Source organism: Ammospiza caudacuta, chromosome 12 (assembly GCF_027887145.1).
Source record: "Ammospiza caudacuta isolate bAmmCau1 chromosome 12, bAmmCau1.pri, whole genome shotgun sequence".
Taxonomy (NCBI): Eukaryota; Metazoa; Chordata; class Aves; order Passeriformes; family Passerellidae; genus Ammospiza; species Ammospiza caudacuta.
Genome location: NC_080604.1, coordinates 16,842,305 through 16,855,363, shown reverse-complemented (window position 1 = coordinate 16,855,363; position 13,059 = coordinate 16,842,305). Strand labels below are relative to the sequence as shown.

Genomic DNA, 13,059 nt, shown 5'->3' with positions numbered 1-13,059 from the left:
TCCCTGTTGATTAGAAGCACAAAACTTGCATGCAATGAAATGAAATGAAAGGAAGCTACTGTCTGTGCTCTGTGCTGGTTCTGTTGACATCTGGGCTGGATCTGATTTTGGGGTTTCTGTTTTTCCTTATCACAGACCTGGCTCATCTTTGAGGCAGTGATAAGGTGGGGGGCCTGGGCAGCAGCCCTGACATGGGCACTGGGCACTGTGGGGCTGTGAAGAGCAGGAATTAATCAGAGCAGCAAACTGTGGGGTGAAGCTAGCCTCTTTCTTGGCTTCAGAGAGTTGCTTATGCATTTAATTTGTGATAGAAAATTGAGTTTGGCTGGCATGTATCAGTGGCAGAAGAAAGCCTTGAGGGAGAAGCACAAGAGGAAAAGCCAGTGGCAGAGCAAAGAGTAGCAGATGAAAGATACGAGATGTAGAGCATGGAAACACTGACCTGACTGTCATCTGCCAGCAACTGAATGACCCCTTTCAAATACTGATGCAGCCTCTTCCTTCAAAGAGGCTCTGCTGAGTGCCACGACCCCATTCAGCAGCTGGTGCAGAGCCCTGTGGTTTCCTGCATTCTTGTGTGAAAACTGCCATTTACCTTGTGTGACTCCCTTCCTTCTATTCCCACAGGACAATTCTCCTCTTAGCAGAGTTCAGCACTCAGAAGAGCCTCTCCTGTCCTTTGCAGCCTTCCTTAGTGCTTGCTCCAGATGGAGGTCAGGGAATGTGAGAAGTGACAGGAGCTGGAGGAGGGGGTGAAAGGCTCATACAGCTCTGAGTGCTTGCAAAACCAGCAGTGATGTTGTTCGGTGGCTTAGAGATTCCCTCCCTTGTGCCTTTGGCCAAACTGCATCACAGGTTGGGCAGCCCCTGCTGAAGATACCTGGCCCCAAGCCTTGCAGGTGCATCTCCTCCATTGAGGGGTGAGCTCAGGGCTCTGCAGATCATCACTGAGATGCTTTGGGTTCAAGTTCACAGAAGTTCAGGGAGGCTCATTACAGAGAAGCTGTGCCAGACAATGAGAGATGCTTTGCACAGCCTGTTTAATGGATCTCAGCCCCTTGTGAATACATAATTTTAAAAGCTGCTGCAGAGCACTGTTCTGATGAAACATCCAGTGTAACCAGAAGAGAGCTGGTCCTCTTAGAGCCACCCAGTTGTGATGGGGGGACTGTGCCCATAACAGAGACTGTCTTGTCTTCAGGAATCTTTATTTCCTTTGATGTCACATCAGGTTGTGTAATCTGCTGAAGAGATAAGACAGCCTCTGTTGTAAAGATGACTAAATTCTAATCCTGCCTGTCCCACACATTTTGTTCTCTCAATGGAATGAAATGCTGAAGGCTTAGGAAGTTGTATGTTGCAAAAAATATCCAAAATCATATGGTGGCAAGTCAAAGTCCAGTGAAAGGAAATGCAGATCAAAGTGAGGGAGGGAGAGAACTTTGAAAAATGACATGGCTTACCTCAGTGGATCAGCACACAGTGTAAGGTCATATAAGGAGTCAGAAAGTTTACATAAACAGTGCTAGTTCAGAAATACTCAGAGGGAATGTGTATCTCAGTGGGCATGTGGTGGTTTTGGTTACAATAGGAGAAGGGCTTTCCTTCATGCAGTTCAGACTTAACCTATCAAAAATTGTTCATCAGATCCAGGCCTTTGCTTATGTCCAGCTGCTGGGAAAGATTTTAAAGAGAATTCTTGATCCCCTTCTCTTATCCATGTGGATAAGAAGGAGCTGTGGTTTCCTGGCAGCAGGATAACATCTGCCCATGGTTGGTACCCCAGGCACGAGGATGCTCTGGGGCCACGGGGAGTGCAGCAGGGTCAGTGGTTGCAGTCCATCAGTGTGAGAGGCAGATGAGCTTGGTCCTGTGAGTGACCACAGAGCAGCCTTTAATAATAGACAGTGAAAACATAGCCCCTGGGTCACACTGGGCTCACATGAACAGCCCTGTTGGCTGCAGTGGAACTATTTGTGTGAATAAGAGTTTGCTTGTGGGAAGAGAGTTCATAGCACAGCCCTCTGCAGGTGGCAGCTGCTCCCAGGCCCAAAGGGGTGAATTAGCAAATCTCAGCTCCCAGACTGATTTCTGCCTCCAAACAGCCATGACCTGGAACAGAGACACAGTCACTTCACTGTGAAAGGTTCCACATTTTTACCATCCCCTCCATCTTCAAAAAAACCCCAAAACCCAGGTTGTTTTTAAACCCCCCTGTCTTGTCCCAGCTGTGTGTAGCTGGGGGTAATTTGCTTCATGCTTCTCCATCCTGAACCACCAAATAGGGTGAGAACATGACCTCATAAATAAAAGCCCCCTGGAATATATCTGATTTGAAGCTGATGTACAGCAGATGAATAAATCTTCTTCAGGTTTTCTGCTGTAGTTAGATATAGTTGGAACAGCTTCATCAGCTTGTTTCAGGCATTATTCCTTTATATGATTTTAAGTGAAAAACAGTGTAAAATGGTCATGGATTTTGTTTGCTTCATCTTAGACCTTTTTCTGAAGGAGCGCTAGGGAGAGAGAAGATCCTGACTTACAGTCTTAGGTAGAGTATATGAACTTTAGGAGAAAGTTTGGATATCTGTAAAAAATTACACAAGTAGCTTTTTTTTTCAGTGGTTTGGGGGTTTGGTGGGTTTTTTTGGGCTTTTTGGGGGTGGTGGTTTTTGTTTTTCTGGGTTGGTTTGTTTTGTGTGGCTGACCCTGAAATGCAGTGGCTGGCTGGCCTGCCACTGCTCTGCTCTTGTTGTGTGTGCAGGCAGCACCTGAACAAACAGAGCTGTATCTGTGACAGCCTGGGAACCCGCCAGGATTCCTCAGGGAAGGAGTGATTCAGAGCATCTGAGAAAAGTGGGGGCTGCTTCCATGCATCCCTGCTTCCTGTCCACACAGCAACCCATGCAGCCTTGCTCTGAAAGGACACTGGGGCACTTCCCATAAGCAAATGCAGTTTTTGTGTTGGATAAAAATACACATTCTTGTGACAGTACAAAATCTTGTGCCTCATGGATTATTCTGGAAAGGCTGATAAGAAAACACAAAGTGTCAGACAGCTAGTGGGGCTTTCCAGAGCACTTGGGAAGTGTGAGGGCTCATGCACATCAGGCTGTTCAGTTTTTCTGGGAAGGTCTCATGTGAAGAACTAGAGAATGGTGTGACACAGACTTCCAGCATGTCCTGCATGCTTATTTCATCTTCAGCTGCAGAGATGGCTTCGCTCTACTCCAAGGAAGTCATTTCACAAGTTACAGTAGAGAAGAAAAAGTTCTCTGATAGAAGTCTTTGGAAGTAAAATTTGTGAGTAAAATGTTAAAACCATGTAAGAAGTTCTACGCTGATAAATTGTTTGAGTCAAAACTGATGTGCAGGTCCCCATGACATTCTTCCCCTTCCTTCTTTCCATATGTTAATAAAAATCACTTAGGAGATCTTTGGTTATTGAATGTAAGAAGGTGACCAGGAAAAGCAGGAACATTTATGTTGCTGCTGTTGTAAAAACAAATTCATCTTCCAGACCATCAGTTACCCTTCTTGTCTTGTTAGGAAGGTTACTCAGGCATTGCAGTCTACTCTGAAACCATGATTTTATTTATTATTTTTTGTGTTTGTGTGGTGAATGACAGGCTAAAATCAAATAGAAAATCATGTGTGGTGAAAGCTTAGGAACCTTTGATCTTCTTCAGTGTTTCTAGAAGGATCAGTACTGGATCTCCATCTCTGAGGTGAGCAGGAGGAGGAGGGCAGGTTATGTGTTAGTCACAGTGTGTGTGATCCATCTCTGGGTACCCTGCCTTTGATCTCCCTCCCTTTGCACAGCCAGTCTGTGACACCAAACCTTGCCTGTCCTTCAGTACCAAACCCCATAACTCTTTCTGGCTCCAGCATTTTGTTTCTTCAGTGCTTTGTCAGGATGGAAATACTAACCAAACCCTGAACTTTTTAAAAAACTCTCTCTTTCTAGTCCTGTGATCTCCCTCGTACGCTAATTTTGAAAATGTGCTGGCATATTAATAGAACCCTGCCCGAAGTACAGAGCCCCTCTTTAGAAGCTCAGTTTTATTTTTGATGCCTATAACAGGTGCTGGTTTAATAGGTTTGCTGTATTACAGCTTTTCCTTTTTCTCTGGTGAGCTGGGCCAGATCTGTAAGCTGACACTACATGAAGGGCAGGCATGTGACTTCTCCCTGCCTTTGGCCTCGCTTCACACTGAACATTTACACTGCAGCCACAGCAGGCTTAATTCAAGCTTTGTGTAAACCAGGAGGTTTTGTGCTGATTGTATTTAAATCAGCCTAAGCAAAGCCCCTCATGCATTCCTGTCTGAGGGTCTTGCTTTGATTTTCTGCTGTCAGCTTTGGAGTGGGCAGCTGCTGGGGAGAGTGGATGTGGCTCAAACAACAAAGGAACAACTTTGTGCTGCTCTTTGCATCCATTTCACACGAGGAGTTTGAAGCTGAGGTATAAATTAAACTGAGTGGCGTTCTCCTTGCTTGCTGCAAAGAGGAAGGTGAATTCTTCCCCTATTAGGTCTGGTGGAAAATGTTTCACAGCCTGTTTATCAAATAAATATTCACAAAGACGCCTCGAATGAGGAAACGCACCGGGATTAAAGTGTAACTTTACCTCTAAAATACAAGCTGAGATTCCTGGAAATGCTGCAAGCCTTTGACTTTGCGCCACCTGTTATTTTCCTGCTACCCCCTCCAGCTCCCTCCCGGCTCAGAGCAAACCCAAACAGGCTTTGGCTGTGCTGGAACGTTCTGCTTGTTTTTCTCAGCGTGGCGGAGCAGAGAGCGCGCGTTGCGTTTGTTTCCTCACGGCCTTGCTTCAGCAAGGAGCTGCCTGGGGATGGTCCAAATCTCCTGTAGACACAAGGAGTCTGTGCAAAATACAAGTGCTGAGGGGCTGTGCTACTCTGGGGTGTTGAACTGAGGGACTGGAGGGTGCATCCACCCAGCTCTCCTCTCCCTCTGCGGCTGGAGCTGCTGCTGACCCCAGGGTGAAGAAGTTCCTGAACAAGTGCCATGAGCACAGAGAGTGTGGAAGGGATCTCTGCTGACTGCCAGTTACCTTAGCTTGGCACAGAGGTGTTCCAGGTCTGTGTTAGCTGCAGATGAGGTGTCTCTGGGAATGACGTTGGGGATGAACTTGGAAGTTCTGTTGTTTTAGCCAGATCCTCCCATATTCATAAACAAACCCAAATGGACTTGGATGGGCTCCTCAGTTCCTATGATTTCTTTTTCGCTTGAGCTGCTTTCACTCCAGGTTTTTAGTCCTCAACAAAGGCTGCATCATCCTAGCTGGGTAGTCCTTTTCCATGCACTTTGGAAAGCCAGAGGTAGAGAGGGGTTAAGGAACTTGCCCAAGGCAGATGAGTCTGTGCCAGAGCTGGGAATAGAAACCAAGAGACTTGGCTCCCACTCCAGGCTCTAATTGCACAATCTCACATTGAAGCCCTGTCATTGTACACTCTTGAAGTAAAGTGAGGCAGGGAAGGCTGTTTCCAGGCTGTGATACCCAAGGAGTGGGGAGAGGAAAGGATACCTGGAGGTGTTGGTTGTGCAAGCACCAAGTATTTGTGCTTTAACGCCTGGTTTCGGCAATTGGTTCTAAAATCTGATCTTTCACATTTGAAGCCAACCCAGTGTGAAGTGGTTGGGAGAAATCCAGCCCTTTTCCAGTCAGTGATAAAGGGGAGAGGCAAATTCATAACATCACTGTTTTTTTGGCTTTTTGTTCTGCAAAACTCCCTTGGGATGAACAGGGGAACAAAGGTGGCAGAGTGAGAGGATCCAAGTAGTAACAGTAAGGGTTAAATCACATTTGGCCCCTTACCAAAAGAATGAAAAATAAATTGTAATCAAGCTAGTAAAAGGTTTGGGCTCTGTTGCCTTCATATCACATGCTGTGTATAGGAAAAGTCACAGGCTTTGTTTGAAGTGCAGTGCTTTGAGAGGGTGCAGTGCTTTGCAGCAAACTGTCTGACATTCCCCAGCTGGGACTGGCCCGGGATGGTGTTTGGAGCTGAGAGCTACATTTGGAGTCAGCCCATGTTTGAAGGAGAAGGGGGAGAGGGAGAGAAAGGAGCCAGTTTTTCTGCCTGTGTAAAATAAAGTATCCCTCTCATCTGCCAGCTGCAGCACATGAAAAGCGAGAGGCGAACAGACAGAAGTCACCTGGAAACTGCGAACACGGCTCAAACAAAATAGTTCTTTCCTGTCCTTTTCTTCCCTTCTTCAAGTCTGTCTTCTGGGATGGGTTGGGAGATCTGGCAGGCAGAGTGAATATATATTGAGCAACCAAAGCACAAAAATATTAATACTCCAAAAGAAAAAAAACAAAACCAAAAAAACATTGGCTTTTGAAGAGCATTTCATGTCCAAATTCACTCTGTGCTCTCAGTCCCTTGCAGACTTTGCTGCCCTGTGTAGGGATTGTCAGGTGATTTATAGATTCTCCACGTTCGTTTGTACAAGCCTTCATTTCCTGTTAATTTACAGCCAGATTCATCTCAGCCATCTCAGCTTAGATGAGATCAGAGCTGAACTCGCAGCCCCTGCTTCAGGAGAGCTCCAGAAAATGTGCTCGTGCTTTGCTTTCAGTTATGTCTGTGTTCAGGTACTTTCCTGAGTCAGGCTTGGATGCACATTTAATGGGTGCTCTTCTTTTGAGGAGGGAAAAAAGATTAAAAATTTCTGAACCTTGTGATTCTACTAATCAAGTTAATTGCAAAAAAAAAAATTAGTCCTAGAGGGAAAGAAATTTCCCTTGCCTGTGTTTTTAGTTAATGGAGGTCACAAAATTCTGGGTATAGTGATTTTTCCTGTATTTTAGTCTCACTGTGGTATAAATTCAGTGCACCACTGTCCTACTGTGTGCATGGATGTGAAAATCCAGACTTTATTCCCAGCTGTAAATGAATATTGGTCTTTTGGATAGCAGCCATGTCATTACCCTTGAAACAGTTGTGGTTGTGGAGACCTGTGTGCAGGTAACCCATGGAATAACCAGTTTGGAGACATAAATTATGACTTTCCTTTGATTTTTCTTGACACCTTGTTGCATTGTATTAGCAGCTATAGTGCTGTAAAATTTGTCCTTAGTGTTTTCTGAGCCTGCACTGAATTAATTATCATTTAAACTCTTCAGTCAAAGTGTTGTTTCTGTGCCTGTTTCCCCAGCATTAAGCAAGGGCCATGTGCTGGCTGTTTAAAGGGTGAGTCTCCCAAAAGCAAATTGTTCTGAGGTTGCAGATTTTTCACTCTTCCTGTTGTGGACACCAGCAAAGGTTGTGGTGAAACAATCTGGTTTTAATAACAGGGAGGGTAAGGGAGCAGATCACGGTGTGGGGAGCAGGTCCCTTGCCATTTTCTGTCAAAGAGAGGAGCTTTTCTTCCAAAGGGGTTTGTCTGAACCCCTGGGAGAGCCCAAAGAGAGGGTGAAGCTGGAGAAGATGGGCTCCTGAACAGCTGGAAATGCCTGAAAAGCTGTCTCGGTTTTTGTTTCAAAGGGCTGATGCCTTGTCAGGGGAGCTGGACTTGCATTCAGGAGTGCTTTCACTGGCTGCTCTCCCCTCCTCTGCTCACCCAGTGGGTGTCTGGATGGATTGAGGCACAGGACTTGTCTGAACTCTCTTTACTGTCTCTTATTATTCAGCAAGTTCCCAAGTGTCTGGTGAGCATCTCTGTTTGGAGTGCCTCACTCCCAGCCTTGCCAGTAATATCAGTGACTGCTCTAAATTCACATCAGGCATGTGCTCTGCCTCTTGTGACTAATGCACAATGTATTTTTTTAATTGATTACTGTTCTCTACTGACTCAGGCCAGAAAGGAGTCAGAGGAAAGGACTCAGTGAGAGGGTGATTTTTACTTAGGCCTTGTTGAGTACAGATGATGTCTAAAGGTATTTAACTGTTTGCTGCCTGTGGAAGCAAACTGAGGGCAGTTGGTAGGAATTTCTCTAAAGAGAAACTTCGGATTGAATCCCTCAGGCTGTCCTGGTCAGGCAGCAAACACAGGATCAGTGCAGGTCTGATCCTACAGCTGGTGCTTGGGCACTGCAGAGTTGTCCTAATCCTACAGCAGGACAAAAGTAGCAAAAGATAAGGAAATGCCAGCAAGAACGTTTGCAAGACTTCTTATTTCTGTATGTTATAAATCACTGTAACACAGTGCAAAGTGGGGAATTTTCAGAAGAATCTTTAGGAATGTAGAGTGTTATGTAACTTTGGTTGAGTTTGTAGTCACTTATTTGTTTCCTTCTCTGAAAGCCACATTCTCTGGATAAAGCCTTGGCATGCTGAGCCACTGATCTGCACTCCTGCCTTTGGGATTTAGAAACAGCCCTGTAGCACTTGCATGTAACAAACCCAGTTTGGAAGTACGGGCTTGTGGGAGAGCCCAGATTAATGGAAGAAAAACTGATGAGTGGAGTCAATAGCTCTGTAGAAGGAAAAAAGTGGAAGCCTGCAGATACCTGTGAGCTGGCTGTAGCCAGAGGAGCAGAGAGGGGAATAGGGAATCTCTCCCCAATGGTTAAAAAGTTAAAGCTGTTAAAAAGGCACCATAACTCTGAGTGTACAAACTCAGGGCCTGCTGCAGACTCTGATATTAATTCTGTTTTTCTAAGAGAGCTAAACAGTCCCTTTTTTCTGCTCCTGACTGTTGCAGGCATCACAACAGGATCCGCAGCATCGAGGGCAGAGAGCTGCAGCCCTACGTTACCCTGGAAACGCTGGACCTGAGCTTCAATGACATCACGGAAATCCGAAACGGCTGCTTCCCACAGGGACTGCTCATCAAGGAGCTGTGAGTGCTGCTGGCTAGGAACTGCTTTTGTGGACTTAGCACAGCACAGAAAAGGGCCTCAAACCTTCAGAAAAAGAAGCCATGAGCATGAGAAGTATGGGATTGTTTGTCAGGATTTTAAGCGCAAGGGAGAGTAAAAGGCAGCACGTTGTCACTGTTGTCACGATATTTTTTGAGTGGTGTTTGGTTTGTGATGTAGTTAGAAAGAATGCAGATTATTATTAATTGTGTTGCAGAGAAAAGGTATCCTTCAGGTATCCTACATCCTTCATGTGTAGGTATCTCAATAAAGAATGCAGATTGTTATTAATTGTGTTGCAAAGAAAAGATCTCTATCTTTCAGGTATCCTGCACTCTTCATGTGTAGGTGTCTCTATAAAGAATACAGATTATTATTTTTATTATTACTATTATTATTGTGTTGCAGTGAAAAGATATCTTTCAGGTATCCTACATCCTTCATGTGTAGGTGTCTTTACAACTGCAAACCTCTGTGTATCTAGAAGAGTGGAGAGAGAACAACTATTTAATCATTAAAGTGGCTTTCTGAATATTGAGAACAGACATGTCTCTGATTATCTGAAGAAAATGGGGTCAAGCAGAGTAACACACTCCCACAGGATGTTTGCCTATTCAGAGAAATATGAAATAATTTGTATTTTAGGTACTTTTGAAGAGGTGCAGGCAAGTAGTCTGCCTGCAATAAAGTTTACTCCCAAGTTGGTGTTCCTGGTTGCAGGAGGGTACAAAAGAGTGGTGTTGTGACTGATGTCCTGCAGAAACAGCCCTTTGTGGCTCAGACTAGGATCCAAATAAAAAAAGACCTCTGGGACAGATACTGAGGGGAAAATGGGGAATGAATAGCATCATCCTGCACTGGAATAGTCTCCAGTTCCTGGCTTCCACTCCTGATTGCCTTGTTCAAGTAGGAGGGTGTCAGGGAGCTCTTTGGAAGTGCCCAGCAATTCCCTACATTCATCACAGGCTCTGGAAATTCAGCTGGGTTGAAGCCACCTCTGTAGTTTTACCAGCTTGTCTGGAGACCAACTAAATGCTGATAAAGGTAATTTCTGGCAGAAGCATTCATTTTTGTGCTGTGATTTATTGCAGCTACCTGGGGAGCAACAGAATCAGCACCCTGGAGCCTGGTGCCTTTGATAGCCTGTCCCGGACCCTGCTGACACTCAGGCTGAGTAAAAACAGGATCACCCAGCTTCCTGTCAAGGCCTTCAGGCTGCCCAGGCTAATTCAGCTGTGAGTACAAATGTTCACTTTAATTAAGCTCTTTGTGGAGATAAAATGATCCTGGGGGTGTGCACAGCAAATGTCACCTGTCCTCACCTGCTGTGTACGAAATGTAGAATTCACTGTGCAGTTCTCTGCCAGCTCCTAGGAAGGCACACTGGGAGAGGGTTTTGTCTTCTGCTTCTTGGCTTTTCAGGTCATTATTTGGATCAGGTAGGGAGGGAGGGAGGGATGCTGCAACAGATATCAGCATCTTTTGCACTTGACAGAGTGAGAGAAATCCATTGCCTTGCAAGCTGCTGGTGTCTGGTGCAACAGAGGTTTGCAAGATGTTTCCATTGAGAGGGACAGAACTCAGATGCTATGTTAATGTTTGAAGGCCACACAGGTATCTTTATTGGCAATAAAAAAGCAATGAGGGAAGGTTGTTAAACTGTGAGGTGATATTTGGGCAGAGAAAATTGCAGCTCAGATGAGTTAACACACACATGGTTGTTGTTCTGCCTGTGTGGGGACACGCAGACATCTGCAGCTGTAAACGTGCTTTATGTGTAAAAAAGTGGCCACTTAATGGCACTTTTCCCTTCTGCTGCTGTTGCAGAAATGGGCCCAGCCTAAGGCTCCTTGCAATCTTTCCATCAAATTTGATAGACAAAAGGTCCACCTCTGTCGTTAACATAAAGTCCACAAATGCTGTTGGAACTTGCACCTCCAAGTGTCAACCTCCTGACTGAGGGAGAAATCCTGAAGCCAGGGTGTGCCCAAGGAGAGTGTGTGCATTTGTGTCTGCATACATGCAGGATTTACAGCCAGTTTGGGATGGGATGGGACACACAATAGGAAGAGTCTTTTGCCTCTCAGCTGGAAGTTGCTGTCCATTGAGTGAGGGCTTCTAATTCACTGTGTTTGACTGCATCATGTGCAGAACTGTAATGAAAACAGCTCAGTCTGTTTAGGAACATGGTTTGCACTGAGAGATGGAGTAATTGGTGCTCTTAATGACTGCCTCAGAGCTGGATGTTTAACTCTGCAGATAAACATGAATGAATTGCAAGTTACCCAGATTGGTGTGTTGTAGGATTTGTGTACAGTTCTTTTTCTGGCAAAGCCTGTTTCACTAATAGCCCAGGAAGTGCTGTACCACAAGGGACTTTAGGCCTGCAAAATCTTTATTGCTTACTTGACTTTAAGTATTCTCAACTTGAGCCCAAGTTCAACATTGTTTTTTTAGGCAGTTGAAAAGTAAGCTTAAAGTCTCTATGGTTTCTACATCTTTTCCAAAACAAGTTTGGATGTTGTAACCTCCACCATTTTCCTCAATACAAACACTAAATAGGGAACTATCCTCAGCTTAATCTTGTATGTGTGGAAAAATATCAGTTTAAAAAGTTTTAGCTTCAGCTTTCAGTGCATTGAAGTTCTCCACTGACTTAACAGAACTGGATTTTCAGCTGGTATGTCTGGGCTAAGCCATCCATAAGACTGATACAGGTTGGTAAAGTGTGCTGTGATGATGTTCATATTGCTATTCAGAAAAAAAGATATTGCCAAAATTAAGGGGTCCTTCCTCACCCAGGGAAACTCCAAAGAAATTTAATGAACCAGGCTGGAAACTATTGTATATACAATACTAAGACTACATTGTTATTGGAAACACTTTCATTCTTTATTAGTTTCTGATAGTAGAAAAAAAGAAAAAAGTTACATTTTTCACGGGGACTGAAGGCTTTCCTTTCAGACTTGGCCACAAAGTTTTCTCTTGGGCCCACACTTTTGGGGTACCTGCATGTTTCAGAGCTCATTCTTACTGGGCAATTACAAGTCCTATAAAAACAATGGATTGTAAAGGAAATAATGCCAATGATTTGATCAAATGGTGTCTGTGCTTGAGGGAGGATAGAGAGTGGGAATTGATGAGGAGGATCAATGGTTAAAAAGAAATGCAGAGAGAGAAGGGATGAAGAGGAATCGCTGCCCTGTGTAATTTCTCTGTAGTGAAAGCCTGTCCCAGGGTGAGTTTGTTTAGGAGATCACACCCAGCTGCCTCCCCTGGATAGCTCTGGGATTGAAGGTTTCCGGTGCTGTTCTGCTGCCTCCTGGGAACCACAGACACAGGAGCTGCTGGCATTGCTGTCCCCATTGTGTGCTGCACAGATGACTGGGTGAGAAAGGACTGGGCTTTAACAAACTTGTATGGCCTTGGTGATTTCAGGGAGCTGAACCGCAATCGTCTCCGCCTGATTGAAGGGCTGACGTTCCAGGGGCTGGACAGCCTGGAAGTGCTGAAACTGCAGCGCAACAACATCAGCAAACTCACTGATGGGGCTTTCTGGGGCCTGGCCAAAATGCAAGTTCTGTAAGTTGGTGCTGTCACATCCTTCTCTATATTTTAGCAGTGACCCGTGCTGCTTTGTGTGCCCCTTTCTTTGTCCTGCACGCCCAGAGCTGCTGCTGCAGCGGTGCTGCCGCATTTCTCTTCACAGAGAAAAAGCAAAGCATAATTTCCCTCAAGAATATTTCTGAGATTCACATTCTCTGAACCTCAGAGAAAGAAAACACAATTCTTAATTTATTTGCTGTACCCGTGTTTGTGTAAAAATAGAATGCAATATGGAGATTGTTTATATAAAGTAATGGTGTTTTATTTACAAGTGTGTGTTGGGACTGTGAGCTGACAGTCACGAGATTCCCTGCAGTTGTGTGCAGAGTTGAGTGCTTGGCAGTAATGTAAAATAGTGTAATATAGTATAATAAAGTAATTATTAGCCTTCTGATAAGATGGACTCAGATACATAATTCTCTCCCCTCGTTAGGGTGCCTACAAATTCCATACAGCAGCTTCTCTTTGGCTGACCCACAGTTTACAAAAGCTCACTGCTTCAGCAGGTGTTCAGTAAAAACAGCACTGTTTTTTTAAGCTGTGGCACTATTCCTTTGAAAGTTTGACAGTTTGAACATTCAGCCTTTATCTCAATTGGTCTTTAAATATCTGGCTTCTGC

General features: G+C 44.7%; 1 protein-coding gene across 1 annotated transcript in view; it reads left to right on the top strand.

The window, feature by feature from the left end:
• Window positions 1–13,059, top strand: part of LRIG1 (leucine rich repeats and immunoglobulin like domains 1) — a 93,014-nt gene that overhangs the window by 48,234 nt on the left and 31,721 nt on the right. Inside the window, exons 4-6 of the mRNA XM_058812682.1 lie at window positions 8,677–8,814; window positions 9,925–10,068; window positions 12,272–12,415. Of these exons, the coding sequence (XP_058668665.1) occupies window positions 8,677–8,814; window positions 9,925–10,068; window positions 12,272–12,415 (426 nt within the window). The remainder of the gene's footprint in view (window positions 1–8,676; window positions 8,815–9,924; window positions 10,069–12,271; window positions 12,416–13,059) is intronic.